At 44.1% G+C, this 14,406-nt stretch overlaps 1 protein-coding gene across 39 annotated transcripts; it reads left to right on the top strand.

The window, feature by feature from the left end:
* Positions 1 to 130: 130 nt before the first annotated feature.
* Positions 131 to 14,084, top strand: LOC127911461 (uncharacterized). Of its 39 annotated transcripts, none has more exons than XR_008078642.1 (8): positions 271 to 432; positions 671 to 2,281; positions 2,466 to 2,753; positions 3,024 to 3,127; positions 3,217 to 4,108; positions 10,348 to 10,549; positions 11,477 to 11,591; positions 12,053 to 14,084. XR_008078642.1 is itself a non-coding variant. In XM_052478375.1 (4 exons), exons 1-4 carry the CDS (start codon positions 4,049 to 4,051, stop codon positions 12,210 to 12,212), a joined length of 513 nt encoding a protein of 170 aa, XP_052334335.1. In that variant the 5' UTR covers positions 3,710 to 4,048; the 3' UTR covers positions 12,213 to 14,084. The 39 variants fall into 39 exon arrangements, 2 of the variants coding, with proteins under 2 accessions (XP_052334335.1, XP_052334336.1); XR_008078638.1 differs by having other exon boundaries at positions 2,420 to 2,753; XR_008078639.1 differs by having other exon boundaries at positions 671 to 2,327.
* The last annotated feature ends 322 nt before the right edge of the window (positions 14,085 to 14,406 follow it).

Genomic DNA, 14,406 nt, shown 5'->3' with positions numbered 1-14,406 from the left:
ATCTCATAAAGTTAATGTAAACTGACTGCTATTATCACAACATATAAGATCTCCTAAGCCTGTGTTAAAGAAGCATTATGTCGAGTTGTTGCATTATAATGTCATAATATATCTGCAGTAATAGTATAATTCTAGTGTTGTAACATATATTACATATGTATATATAATGCTTTGGGCTCTTACATAACACTCCATACAGAACCAATCAGTCGATATAATGGACATCATAAATCACGCGATGTGAATCAGACAGTGAGTGGGGCGGTGCGACTCGTTGGTCAGAAGGTTCCAATCATCGTTTTATGTCATCATTTCCGAGCAGCGTCAACCACAACTGTTATTACACCCTGTTTACTTTGGCGGCGGTAAAGGCCGTTTTTATTGTGCTGTAACTAAAACTAGAAGATCTGGCGTCCTTTCCCTTCGCCAAAGGTACGTATTCGCGTTATTTTTTTACTGTGATTTACAAAGCTAATGCAATGGATTTTAAAAAGTGCTTTTACCCCGTGATAGCCCGCTAATATGACCCATAGTAGGGAAGGACATTTCCTGAGAACAATTCGATCTGAATATATAAGTAGGGAAGAACATTTCTTGAGTACAATTCGATTAGAATATATCATCAATTTAAAAAGATGTGCATTAACTTTATGAGATGTATGTTTTTCAGCGTACATTTCCGGGGAGCCCGTGGCATGGTGTCGTGACAGTTGAGGGAGAGGCTGAAAGCGGTGGCTAGCGATGCGCTGTGACTGGGTCGGGGATGTTAGGCGATGGAGAACAAAGTGTGGGGCATGGTGGTACAAATAAATGGGGAGATAATGTGAGTAGGAGTTTGAAGGGGAGAGAGAGGTATGCGAGGCAGCAAAGGACGTTTGAAGAGAGCAACAGTTTCCAGCGGCAGTTCTGGGGTCGAGAGTGCAGAGGAAGGGCAAGGTGCATCGCGAGGTGAGGAGGAGCATAAAGTGATTATGAGCTTTAAGGGAGGAAGGGGAATTTGGGGCGACGAGTCCGATAAGGTTGACGGCTGTGATAAAGTAGTTGATTGGGGAAATTGTCAACGCTAAAGTGTTACTAGATGGGAGCTTGTTGGTGTTCTGTAAGGACAATGCGCAGAGGGGGAAAAGCTCTTGAGTGAAGCAAATAGGGAAGTGTAAGGTGGTGTCGAGCAGCTGGACTGATCATGCAGGAAAACAGTGGATTAAAGGGGTGATAACAGGAGTGCCTGTGAGTGTTGGCACTAAAGAGGTAAGGGACAACTTGAGATGAGTTATTCTAGTAAATGATCAAATATAGCAAGAAACAAGGGGTTGGAGTTAGGGTAGATGGCCCGTTTATTCTGTTACACTTCAAGGACCGGGTACTGCCAAATAAAGTAACCCTAGGATACATGAGTTATTATAAACTGGATGGTTTGAGCCCTGAATTCTGATTGGCTGAAGGCCATAGTATATCAGACTGTATACCACTGGTCTGACAAAACATTTCGTTTTACTGCTCTGATTACATTGGTAACCAGTTTATAATAGCAATAAGGCTCCTTAGCCTGATGTGATTTGTGTGCAGGAAACATGGCTCGTAGGGACGAGGGACAGGGGTGGGGGGTGCCACTTTCATAAAGCAAGGACTTTCTTATAGGATGCTAGGCAGAGGTATTGAACAGGAATATGTAGTAGATGAGGGGTGGTAGTAAACTACTATAACCCGTGTCAGATATTAGACCTGGAAGTGCTGGAGAGGGTGGAGGGCCACAGGGAAAGAGTCTGCCTTGGACCTCACTCTGGTATCTAGTGTGATGGCAGGAATCTGTGAGTGGGAGGTAAGGGAGGAGTAGGGAGTGATCACTACTATGCACAGTAGGCCGGAGGGAAGAGGTTCCAGTGGATGGAGTAGGCAGGTGGGTGTTTGGAAGGGCAAAGTGGGATCAGTTTCAGGAGCTGAGTGAGCAGGTGATGGCTCGGGTGGATATGAGAGGGGATGTGGACAGTATGAATAACTGGGTGAGAACAGCGTTAGTGGGGGCAGCTACTGAGGCGATACCTAAGAGTTCAGGGAGGAGGAGGAAAGCAGTCCCGTGGTGGACGAAGGAGTGTGGGGCAGTTGTGAGGAATAGAAACAAGACATTTAGAGTACTGAAAAGGACGTATAACTTCCAACACCTGATTCAGTATCAGCAGGCCCTGGTGAGGAGAACTATCCCTCAGTCTGATTCAGTATCAGCAGACCCAGGCCCTGGTGAGGAGAACTATCCCTCAGTCTGATTCAGTATCAGCAGGCCCTGGTGAGGAGAACTATCCCTCAGTCTGATTCAGTATCAGCAGGCCCTGGTGAGGAGAACTATCCCTCAGTCTGATTCAGTATCAGCAGACCCAGGCCCTGGTGAGGAGAACTATCCCTCAGTCTGATTCAGTATCAGCAGGCCCTGGTGAGGAGAACTATCCCTCAGTCTGATTCAGTATCAGCAGGCCCTGGTGAGGAGAACTATCCCTCAGTCTGATTCAGTATCAGCAGACCCAGGCCCTGGTGAGGAGAACTATCCCTCAGTCTGATTCAGTATCAGCAGGCCCTGGTGAGGAGAACTATCCCTCAGTCTGATTCAGTATCAGCAGGCCCTGGTGAGGAGAACTATCCCTCAGTCTGATTCAGTATCAGCAGGCCCTGGTGAGGAGAACTATCCCTCAGTCTGATTCAGTATCAGCAGGCCCTGGTGAGGAGAACTATCCCTCAGTCTGATTCAGTATCAGCAGGCCCTGGTGAGGAGAACTATCCCTCAGTCTGATTCAGTATCAGCAGGCCCTGTTGAGGAGAACTATCCGTCAGTCTGATTTGGTATCAGCAGGCCCTGGTGAGGAGAACTATCCCTCAGTCTGATTCAGTATCAGCAGGCCCTGGTGAGGAGAACTATCCGTCAGTCTGATTCAGTATCAGCAGACCCAGGCCCTGGTGAGAACTATCCCTCAGTCTGATTCAGTATCAGCAGGCCCTGGTGAGAACTATCCCTCAGTCTGATTCAGTATCAGCAGGCCCTGGTGAGGAGAACTATCCCTCAGTCTGATTCAGTATCAGCAGACCCAGGCCCTGGTGAGGAGAACTATCCCTCAGTCTGATTCAGTATCAGCAGGCCCTGGTGAGAACTATCCCTCAGTCTGATTCAGTATCAGCAGACCCAGGCCCTGGTGAGGAGAACTATCCCTCAGCCTGATTCAGTATCAGCAGGCCCTGGTGAGGAGAACTATCCCTCAGTCTGATTCAGTATCAGCAGGCCCTGGTGAGGAGAACTATCCCTCAGTCTGATTCAGTATCAGCAGGCCCTGGTGAGGAGAACTATCCCTCAGTCTGATTCAGTATCAGCAGGCCCTGGTGAGGAGAACTATCCCTCAGTCTGATTCAGTATCAGCAGGCCCTGGTGAGGAGAACTATCCCTCAGTCTGATTCAGTATCAGCAGGCCCTGTTGAGGAGAACTATCCGTCAGGCGAATTGGTCATGTTGGTGTTGGTTCTGTAACACCATTGGAAGGGCGACACCTGTGGGAAAAGTATGGGGGATGATCAAGAGGATGAGTCTGGTCAGAAGGGAGTGGGAGACTACAGAAAGATAGGGAGGGTGTTGATCCATCTGGAGAGACTACAGAAAGATAGGGAGGGTGTTGATCCATCTGGAGCGACTACAGAAAGATGGGGACTGTGCCCTGCGACCCAATGTACACCTGGCCCACCATCGATCTGGACTGTCTCTATGACCATGTTCACCTGTACAGGGAGACACTCCCCATCCTTGCCAAGACTCTCAAGGACGTCGCTTTAAACCGCAGTCCGACCTCTCCACCCAGGAACAGCAGAGCAATCTCCACCCCGAAAAAGATCACCGGGACAATACCCCGGACCAGCACCCTGGGACTCCCAGCCACGACCACAGCCCAGCTTCAGAGCCACCCAGACGAGGCCTCCCACCCCCCCCCCCCCCCACCGCAGACCCACACTTGGAGGAGCCACAGCCCAGCAGGCACAGGCTGTGAGAGGAGCATCTGGCCCAGCCCCCACCAACCAAATGAGTGACATTAAACATGCTGAGTCTACTATGCTCACATGTGATAGGCCGAGGGTCATGGTAAGATGAGCACAAGCACAAGAACGCACAAGAACTCCACCATCCTCACACTACACCCACCCAAGTGGCATGACACAAATTCTATTTAAATAATAAACAAATCACATTTGCATAATAAGAGTTTACTTTAATTGAAAAATCTTATTTTAATAGTTCTTGTTGGATTGTGAGTGTTTTGTCTCATTTTGAAGGTAAATTTAAAAAAAAATTAAGTTATGAAATCTTTTTACGTTGCATGTTGGAATTTACAAGTATTGAAGTCCTCTGCTTTTGGACTAAAGAGCAGAAACCCAGACTTCCTGAAATAAATTGATGATGTTGATATTGTAGTACTACAGGAAACATGGTGCAGAGGTGATGTTTCCACTGGCTGTCCACTATGTTATAGGGAGATAATCATACCATCCACTAAATTAAAAGGAATCAAACATACTACTTCCTCACCGACCTAAACCCAGAGTCTCTCAGAGCCTTCACAGTCAGCCCACTAACACCTCTCTCAGACCACAGTAAAATCACAGTGTATCTGAGAAGAGCAGAACCCAACCATGAAGCATCACGGCCCAATAAATTACAGTACAGACATCTACCAAAAAATACAATCTCTCCTGGACAACTTTTTAGCTTTAACATTCTCCTACAGCAATGAAGGTGACAAATAAGCCTCCTTGGCTAATTTAAAGAAGCATAAGAGCAAACCAGAAATAACAAATAATGAAAAATGGTTTGATAATGATTTCAAAAATATAAGAAAGTCATTGAGAAATATATCTAATCAAAAACATAGAGAACCAGAAAACAAAAATATACGCCTTCAATATGGGGAAACACTGAAGCAATACAAACACACCCTGAGAACAGAGGAACAGCACATTATAAATCAGATGGATGGAATTGAGGAATCCATAGAATCAAACCACTTCTGGGAGAATTGGAATAAATTAAACAAACCTCATGAGGAATTGGCTATCCAAAATAAGGATATGTGGAGAAATCACTTTGCAAACCTCTACAGCAATCTAACAAAGAGCCCAGAACAAAAAGATATACAAGAAAAATTACAAATCCTTGAATCAGCAGTCAAAGACTATCAGAATCCTGTGGATACCCCAATTACGGAAGAATAATTATTGGAAAAACTGCACTCTACAACCCAAAAAGGCCTGTGGTGCTGATGGTATTTGAAATGAAATTATCAAATATACAGACCACAAATTCAAATTGGCTATACTCAAACTCTTCAACATTATCCTCACTGCAGGTATTTTCCCCGATATTTGGAACCAGGGATTGATCACACCAATCTATAAAAATGGAGACAAATTTGACCCAAATAATTACAGAGGAATTTGCATTAACAGCAACTTGGGGAAAATTCTCTGCAGTATTATAAATAGCAGACTACATCGTTTCCTTGACGAACACAACGTCCTGAGCAGAAGCCAGATTGGATTTCTAAAAAAATAAAAATCGTACAAAAGACCACATTTACACCCTCCACACACATGTAAACCAAAACAAAGGCAAAATCTACTCATGTTTTGTAGATTTCAAGAAAGCATTTGATTCAATTTGGCACAAAGGTCTTTTTTTATAAACTAATAGAAAGTGGTATTGGAGGGAAAACATGATTTTATTAAATCAATGTACACTAAAAACAAATGTGCAGTTAAAATTGGCAACAAGCCAACAGACTTCTTCTCTCAGGGACGGGGAGTGAAACAGGGCTGCCCAATAAGTCCAACACTATTTAACATCTACATTAATGAATTGGGGCAAAAACATTAGAAGAAATCGTCAGCACCTGGTATCACCCTACACAACACTAAAATCAAGTGTCTGCTGTCAGGACCCGGTTACGAACTCGGGAAAGGGAGGGAAACGAGGCACAGGTGCAAATAATAATCTGGAAACAGGGGAAAACAAAAAGGTCAAAAAAGCACAATGGGGGCATCTAGTGGCCAAAATCAGAACAATCCTGGCCAAATCCTGACAGTCTGCTATACGCAGACGACCTGGTGCTGCTGTCTCCCACTAGAGGGTTTACAGCAGCACCTAGATCATCTTCACAGGTTCTGTCAGACCTGGACTCTGACTGTTAAACCTAAAAAAAATATATATATATAATGATATTCCTAAAAAGGTCTGGAAATAAGGATGACAAATATAAATTCTATTTGGACTCAGTTCTATTAGAACACACCAAAAACTACACATATCTAGGACTAAATATCAGCAACGCAGGTAGATTTCACATGGCGGTGAGTGAGCTGAGAGACAAAGCAAGAAGAGCATTCTATGCCATTAAAAGGAACATCAAAATTGAAATTCCAATTAGAATCTGGCTCAAACTTTTTCAATCAGTTATAGAACCAATTGCTCTATACGGCAGTGAGGTATGGGGTCCGATCTCTAATAATGAATTTACCAAATTGGACAAACATCCAATCGAAATACCGCATGCAGAGTTTTGCAAGACTGTATTGCAAGTGCAAAGAAAAACTCCAAATAACGCACGAAGAGCAGAAATGGGCCAATACCCCCTCATTCGAATAGAAAAAAAGAGCCATCAAATTTTACAACCACCTAAAATCAAGTGACCCCAAAACATTACATCACACAGCTCTACAATGTCAAGTGATGAAAAAAGAGGAGTCCACTGAGCCAGCTGGTTCTGAGGCTCAGTTCACCAACCCAAACCAACCCCATAGAGCCTCAGGACTGCACTCAGAAAATCTGGCCCAACCAAATCATCACAAAACAAAAAGAAAAATATTTCATCACCTATTGTAAAGACACCACAAAAAATCAAAGTAAACTTCAATGCTATTTGGCTCTAAACAGACAGTACGGGTGGCAGACTATCTGACCACAGTGACTGATAGAAAACTGAGGAAAACATTAACTAGGTACAGACTCAGTGAGCACAGTCTGGCTATAGAGACCAGTTGTCACAGACAAACCTGGCTGCCCAGAGAGGACAGGCTGTGCTCACTCTGCTCCAGGGGAGAGGTAGAGACAGAGCTGCATTTCCTATTACACTGTGACAAATACTCAGACCTAAGATAATTTATTTCCCAAAATTATAATTCATTCAGTGTTGTTCATCATTTATAAGGGGAAATATATCCAACCTCGGTTGTCTTTCTTATATACGCTACCGTTCAAAAGTTTGGGGTCACTTATAAATGTACTTGTTTTTTTAAAGAACACTTTTTGTCCATTAAAATAACATTAAATTGATTAGAAATACAGTGTAGACATTGTTCATGTTGTAAATGACTATTGTAGCTAGAAACGGCAGATTTTTTATGGAATAGGCGTACAGAGGCCCATTATCAGCAACCATCACTCCTGTGTTCCAATGGCATGTTTTGTCAGCTAATCCAAGTTTATCTTTTTAAAAGGCGAATTGATCATTAGAAAACCATTTTGCAATTATGAAAACTGTTTTGCTGGTTAAAGAAGCAATAAAACTGGCCTTTAGACTAGTTTAGTATCTGGAGCATCAGCATTTGTGGGTTCGATTACAGGCTCAAAATGGCCAGAAACAAAGCACTTTCTTCTGAAACTCGTCAGTCTATTCTTGTTCTGAGAAATTAAGGCTATTCCATTCGAAAAATTGCCAAGAAACTGAAAATATCGTACAACCCTGTGTACTACTCCCTTCACAGAACAGCGTAAACTGGCTCTAACCAGAATAGAGTGGGAGGCCCCAGTGCACAACTGAGCAAGAGGACAAGTACATTAGTGTCTAGTTTGGAAAACAGACGACTCATAAGTCCTCAACTGGCAGCTTCATTAAATAGTACCCTCAAAACACCAGTCTCAACGTCAACAGTGAAGAGGCGACTCCGTGATGCTGGCCTTCTAGGCAGAGTTCCTCTGTCCAGTGTCTGTGTTCTTTTGCCCATCTTAATGTTTTCTTTTTATTGGCCAGTCTGCGATATGGCTTTTTCTTTGCAACTCTGCCTAGAAGGCCAGCATCCCGGAGTTGCCTCTTCACTGTTGACTTGGAGACTGGTGTTTACTTACAAGCCCTTAACCAACTATGCCGTTTTAAGAAACTACCCCCCCAAAAAGGTAAGAGGGTAAGAATAACAAATAATTAAAGAGCAGCAGTAAATAACAATAGCGGGGATATATACAGGGGTTACCAGCACAGAGTCAATATCAGTGTCCCGGGTACCGGTGTCAAGGTAATTGAGGTAATATGTACATGTAGGTAGAGTTCTTAGTGACTATGCATAGATAATAATCGAGAGTAGCAGCGGTGTTCCCGGAGGGGAGGGAAATGCAAATAGTCTGGGTAGCCATTTGACTAGATGTTCAGGAGTCTTATGGCTTGAGGGTAGAAGCTGTTTAGAAGCCTCTTGGACCTAGACTTGGCGCTCCGGTACCGCTTGCTGTGTGGTTGCAGAGAGAACAGTCTATGACTAGGGTGGCTGGAGTCTTTGACAAATTTTAGGGCCTTCCTCTGACACCGCCTGGTATAGAGGTCCTGGATGGCAGGAAGCTTGGACCCGGTGATGTACTGGGCCGTATGCACTACCCTCTGTAGTGCCTTATGGTCGGATGGCCGAGCAGTTGCCATACCAGGCAGTGATGCTCCCAATGGTGCAGCAGTAGAACCTTTAAGGATCTGAGGACCCATGCCAAATTGTTTGTCTCCTGAGGAGGATTAGGTTTTGTCGTGCCCTCTTCACGACTGTCTTGGTGTGCTTGGACCTTGTTAGTTTGTTGGTGATCTGGACGCCAAGGAACTTGAAGCTCTCAACCTGCTCCACTACAGCCTCATTGTCGAGAATGGGGGCGTGCTTGGTCCTCCTTCTCCTTTATTCCACAATCATCTCCTTGGTCTTGATCACGTTGAGGGAGAGGTTGTTGGCTTTGCACTACACGGCCAGGTCTCTGACCTCCTCCCTATGGGCAGTCTCATCATTGTTGGTGATCAGACCTTCCACTGTTGTATCATCAGCAAACTTAATGATGGTGTTGGAGTCATGCCTGGCCGTGCAGTCATGAGTGAACAGGGACTACAGAAGGGGACTGACCACGCACCCCTGAGGGGCACCTGTGTTGAGGATCAGCATGGTGGATGTGTTGTTACCTACCCTCACCACCTGGGAGCGGCCCATCAGGAAGTCCAGGATCCAGTTGCAGAGGGAGGTGTTTAGTCCCAGGGTCCTTAGCTTAGCGATTAGCTTTGAGGGCACTATGGTGTTGAACACTGAGCTGTCGTCAGTGAATAGCATTCTCACATAGTTGTTCCTTTTGACCAGGTGGGAAAGGGCAATGTGGAGTGCAATAGAGATCTGTTGGGGGGGTATGCAAACTATGGTGGGTCTAGGGTTTCTGGGAAAATGGTGTTGATGTGAGCCATGACCAGCCTTTCAAAGCACTTCATGGCTACAGACGTGAGTGCTCCGTGTCGGTAGTCATTTAGTCAGGTTACCTTAGTGTTCTTGGGCACAGGGACCATGGTGGTCTAATTGAAACATGTTGGTATTACAGACTCAGACAGGGAGAGGTTGAAAATGTCAGTGAAGACACTTGCTAGTTGGTCAGCGCATGCTCGCAGTACACGTCCTGATAATCCGTCTGGCCCTGCGGCCTTGTGAGTGTTGACCTGTTTGAAGGTCTTGTTCCCATCTGCTGTGGAGAGCGTGATCACACAGCCGTCTGTAAGAGCTGATGCTCTCATGCATGTTTCAGTGTTACTTGCCTCGAAGCGAGCATATTTATTTAGCTCATCTTGTAGGCTCGTGCTACTGTGCATCTCTCGGCTTTGCTTCCCTTTGTAGTCTGTAATAGTTAGCAAGTCCTGCCACATCTGACGTGCGTCGGAGCCGGTTTAGTACGATTCAGTCTTAGTCCTGTATTGACGCTTTGCCTGTTTGCTGGTTTGTCGGAGGGCATAGCAAGATTTATTATAAGCTTCTGGGTTAGAGTCCCGCTCCTTGAAAGCGGCACCTCTGCCCTTTAGCTCAGTGTGAATGTTGCCTGTAATCCATGGCTTATGGTTGGGGTATGTACGTGCAGTCAATGTGGGGACGACGTCCTCGATGCACTTATTGATAAAGCCAGTGATTGATGTGATGTACTCCTCAATACCATCGGAATAATCCCAGAACATATTCCAGTCTGTGCTAGCAAAGCAGTCCTGTAATTTGTCCTTTAATTCATCATCACCCTTTGTAATGCTCATTATTTTTTTCTGATTGTACTTTACATTTCAGGTCACTAATGGTACCAGGTGTGTGACTGGTAGTGGGCTTGCTGACGGAGAACAGATGGAGAGGTTGTGGTCCTACGTTAGAACATTTGTGAAGATCACAAAAGAGATGACACCAACTCATCGTGTTGACGCCCTCAAAGATGCCCTCTACTACACATCCAGGGTCAGGGAGAAGCAAGGTATAACTGTATAACTGGAAATCAGTTAAGTATTGAGACGACCTATTGTTCAGGATTGTGTTGATATCATTTTGCCCCAAAAAACGCTGATGTTATAGCACCGGCAATACAACTCCGTCGGCAGAAGGTCCTGATAGAGGAAGCCGAGGCAAAGGAGGAGTTGATGGTGTTGCTTAACAGCATTCTAGGTTAGATTCCATGTGTTTTGCTCATAACTTTTATTTATATATAATGATTCTTTTCTGCAAATTCAATCAGATTAATTGGCAGCAGGGCTTCAGTATCATAAGACAAGGCTTTCTCCCACAGAGCTCATCTTTATGGAATGGTTTGCCGATGTGAAAGAGTCACATCTTCAAGTCTAGACTGAAGACTTCTCTCGTCTGTCAGTCCTATGATTGAGTATCGTCTTGCCCATGGGTGGGAAGGTGAACGGAAAGGTACCCCCACAACCCACCCTACCCATAAACCTTGACATCCTAAACCATGAAAGCCATCTGACCCTAGAGTGTTGTGCACCCTCTATAGCCATTGCAGTCTTTGCCTGACCCTGCTGGTCATCTACAGTTTGAACGTGTGTTTGTGTGCCCTATGCGGTTCTGATTATCCATCTGTCTGACAAGCACACCAAGAGCTGCTTGTATTGTGCTTCTGACTCTGTATTGCTTGCTCTTTGGTGTTTTTAGACAGGGTATCTGTAAAGCACTATGTGATGCTGTTTTACAACTGCTGGTGTAAAAAGGGCTTTATAAAATACATTTGATTGATTTGATGATGAAATCCTTGTTGTGGTTTCACTGACCATTTGATATTTGAGTAAAATTCCTAACATTGTCCATAAGATATTTCTCTCTAACCTGTGAGCATTGCACATGTAGAACTCAGCACAACTGCCAGTGTGGTTCATTATGTTCTGCAATGGATTTAATGAAGCCCTTGATTATGTCGTAGGCAGCACCCAGTCGGACGTGGAAGATTGGACCCGTCGGATGGAGACCCTCACAGACAAGAGGACGTTGTTCCTTACCTGGCAGGAGAGATGCGTGGAAACTCTCGCAGAACAACAGTAAGTCACCATAAGCAGTTGCTACATCTCTGACCTAAGGTTTTATCCCGTCTCTAAACACCCCTTTCTGTCTGGCTTAGCCTGTGTCCTAGTCTCACCGTCTCTAAACACCCCTTTCTGTCTGGCTTAGCCTGTGTCCTAGTCTCACCGTCTCTAAACACCCCTTTCTGTCTGGCTTAGCCTGTGTCCTAGTCTCACCTGGTCAGAAAGTATGCAGACTAAGATGATTCTCTGTCTGCTGGCTACAATCCATAGACTGGTCCTGTAGCACTCTTCCTATTGTGGCCTGGTCAGAAAGTATGCAGGTACTGCAGCCAATTCAGTGTTGTTGAACACTGCATCACACGCTGGCATATCACTGCTGTTATCTACGTCTCATTTACCCAGGTGCTTTGAACTATATGAAAGATTTCTATCAAACTTCACGATTTTCATGACCATTTCTTAAAATTGTTTTTCAGATGGACAAACCATTGCTGTGTGGCTCTCCAGAAAAATCAAGCGGACATCGGAGAGAATAAAACTGCAGATCAACGCCTGAAGATGCATAACATGTGCCTTAGAGCAGCAGAGGAGAGGCACACAATACAGGCAGACCTACACATTTACATTTACATTTAAGTCATTTAGCAGACGCTCTTATCCAATGGCCTTTTGTATTGCCAGCAAGAGCTGGGGCGTTTTAAAGATGCATAACATGTGCCTTAGGGCAGCAGAGGAGAGGCACACAATACAGGCAGACCTACACAATGGCCTTTTGTATTGCCAGCAAGAGCTGGGGCTTTTTAAAGATGCATAACATGTGCCTTAGAGCAGCAGAGGAGAGGCACACAATACAGGCAGACCTACACAATGGCCTTTTGTATTGCCAGCAAGAGCTGGGGCTTTTTAAAGATGCATAACATGTGCCTTAGAGCAGCAGAGGAGAGGCACACAATACAGGCAGACCTACACAATGGCCTTTTGTATTGCCAGCAAGAGCTGGGGCTTTTTAAAGATGCATAACATGTGCCTTAGAGCAGCAGAGGAGAGGCACACAATACAGGCAGACCTACACAATGGCCTTTTGTATTGCCAGCAAGAGCTGGGGCTTTTTAAAGATGCATAACATGTCAAATGCAGAACATATTTAAGCTCCAGCAAGCATTTTCAAATGTTTGCTGATGATGGCACGGTCAGCACAGATGTAAAAGAGGACAGTGAATCAGAAGATGAAAGTGGTTGAGGTGTGTGTGTGTGTGTGTGTGTGTGTGTGTGTGTGTGTGTGTGTGTGTGTGTGTGTGTGTGTGTGTGTGTGTGTGTGAGAGAGAGAGAGTTTTATAGGGCAAACTATACAGAGTATTTCTAACATTAGGAACAACTTCCTAATATTGAGTTGCACCCCCCCCCAGCCCCCCTTTTGCCCTCAGAACAGACTCAAATCGTCAGTGAACCTGTACCCCCGCACATTGACCCGGTACCGGTACCCCCTGTATTTAGCCTCGTTATCGTTATTTAATAGTTACTTTTTTAAACTTTATTTAGTAAATGCATTTTCTTAACTCTATTTTCTTAACTGCATTGTTGTATAAGGGCTTGTAAGTAAGTATTTCATGGTCAAGTTTACACCTGTTGTATTCGGCGCATGTGACAAATGCAATTTGATTTGGCTCTACAATGTGTCGAAGCGTTCCACAGGGATGCTGGCCCATGTTGACTCCAATGCTTCCCACAGTTGTGTCAAGTTGGCTGGATGTCCTTTGGGTGGTGGACCATTCTTGACACACTTGTGAAAAACCCAGCAGCGTTGCAGTTCTTGACACAACGGTGCGCCTGGCACTTACTTCCATAACCCTGTTCGAAGTCATTTAAATAATTTGTCTTGCCCATTCACCCTTCTGAAGGGCACACAATCCACGTCGCAATTGTCTCAAGGCTTAGAAATCCTTTAACCATTCTCCTCCCCTTCATCTACACTGATTTAAATGTATTTAACAAGTGACGTCAATGAGGGATCATATCTTTCACCTGGAATCACCTGGTCAGTTTACATAATGGAAAGAGCAGGTGTCCTTAATGTTTATTACACTCATTGTATATGTTTGTCATACTTGGGACAAATAGGATGTTATGCTGAAAAATATGTCGGTCAGACAAGACTATGTATGTTCGTGCACATGGAAGTCAGTGATTTATGTTACCTATACTGTAGGTTAATGAGGCAATACAAATGTGATGTGACCAACATATGGATTAAATGAAAGGGCCGAGATTCATCAAAACCTTAAGAAGACATTTCTTAACTGTCTTGGGAAGAAGTTTTTTTTAACTCAAAAAGGTTATTGGAAATGTTATTGTGCAATTTATTATATTTCCCATTCAGCATAAAGTTGGGAAGGAATTAGATTCTTGAAAATTATGTTATTGGATTTGTTCTTAATTCCAAGATGGCTAAACTCTTGTATTAAACTCGGTGAGAGAATAAGCTCATGTTTAATTCACTCACAAACTTCATCTGACATTTTCAGTAGGGTTATTTTGAACCCAAGAACATGTTTTAGAACCATTATCTTAGTATGAAATATGCTAACTTGTTTGCCATTTCTAGCTACTGTTGAAGTCGGACGTTTTCATACACTTAGGTTGGAGTCATAAAAACTTGTTTTTCAACCACTCCACACATTTCTTGTTAACAAACTATAGTTTTGGCAAGTCGGTTAGGACATCTACTTTGTGCATGACACATGTAATTTTTCCAACAAGTGTTTACAGACAGATTATTTCACTAATTCACTGTATCACAATTCCAGTGAGTAAGAAGTTTACATACACTAAA

Source organism: Oncorhynchus keta, chromosome 24 (genome assembly GCF_023373465.1).
Source record: "Oncorhynchus keta strain PuntledgeMale-10-30-2019 chromosome 24, Oket_V2, whole genome shotgun sequence".
Taxonomy (NCBI): domain Eukaryota; kingdom Metazoa; phylum Chordata; class Actinopteri; order Salmoniformes; family Salmonidae; genus Oncorhynchus; species Oncorhynchus keta.
The sequence above is the reverse complement of the archived record's forward strand: the minus strand, read 5'-3'. Positions and strand labels throughout refer to the sequence as shown.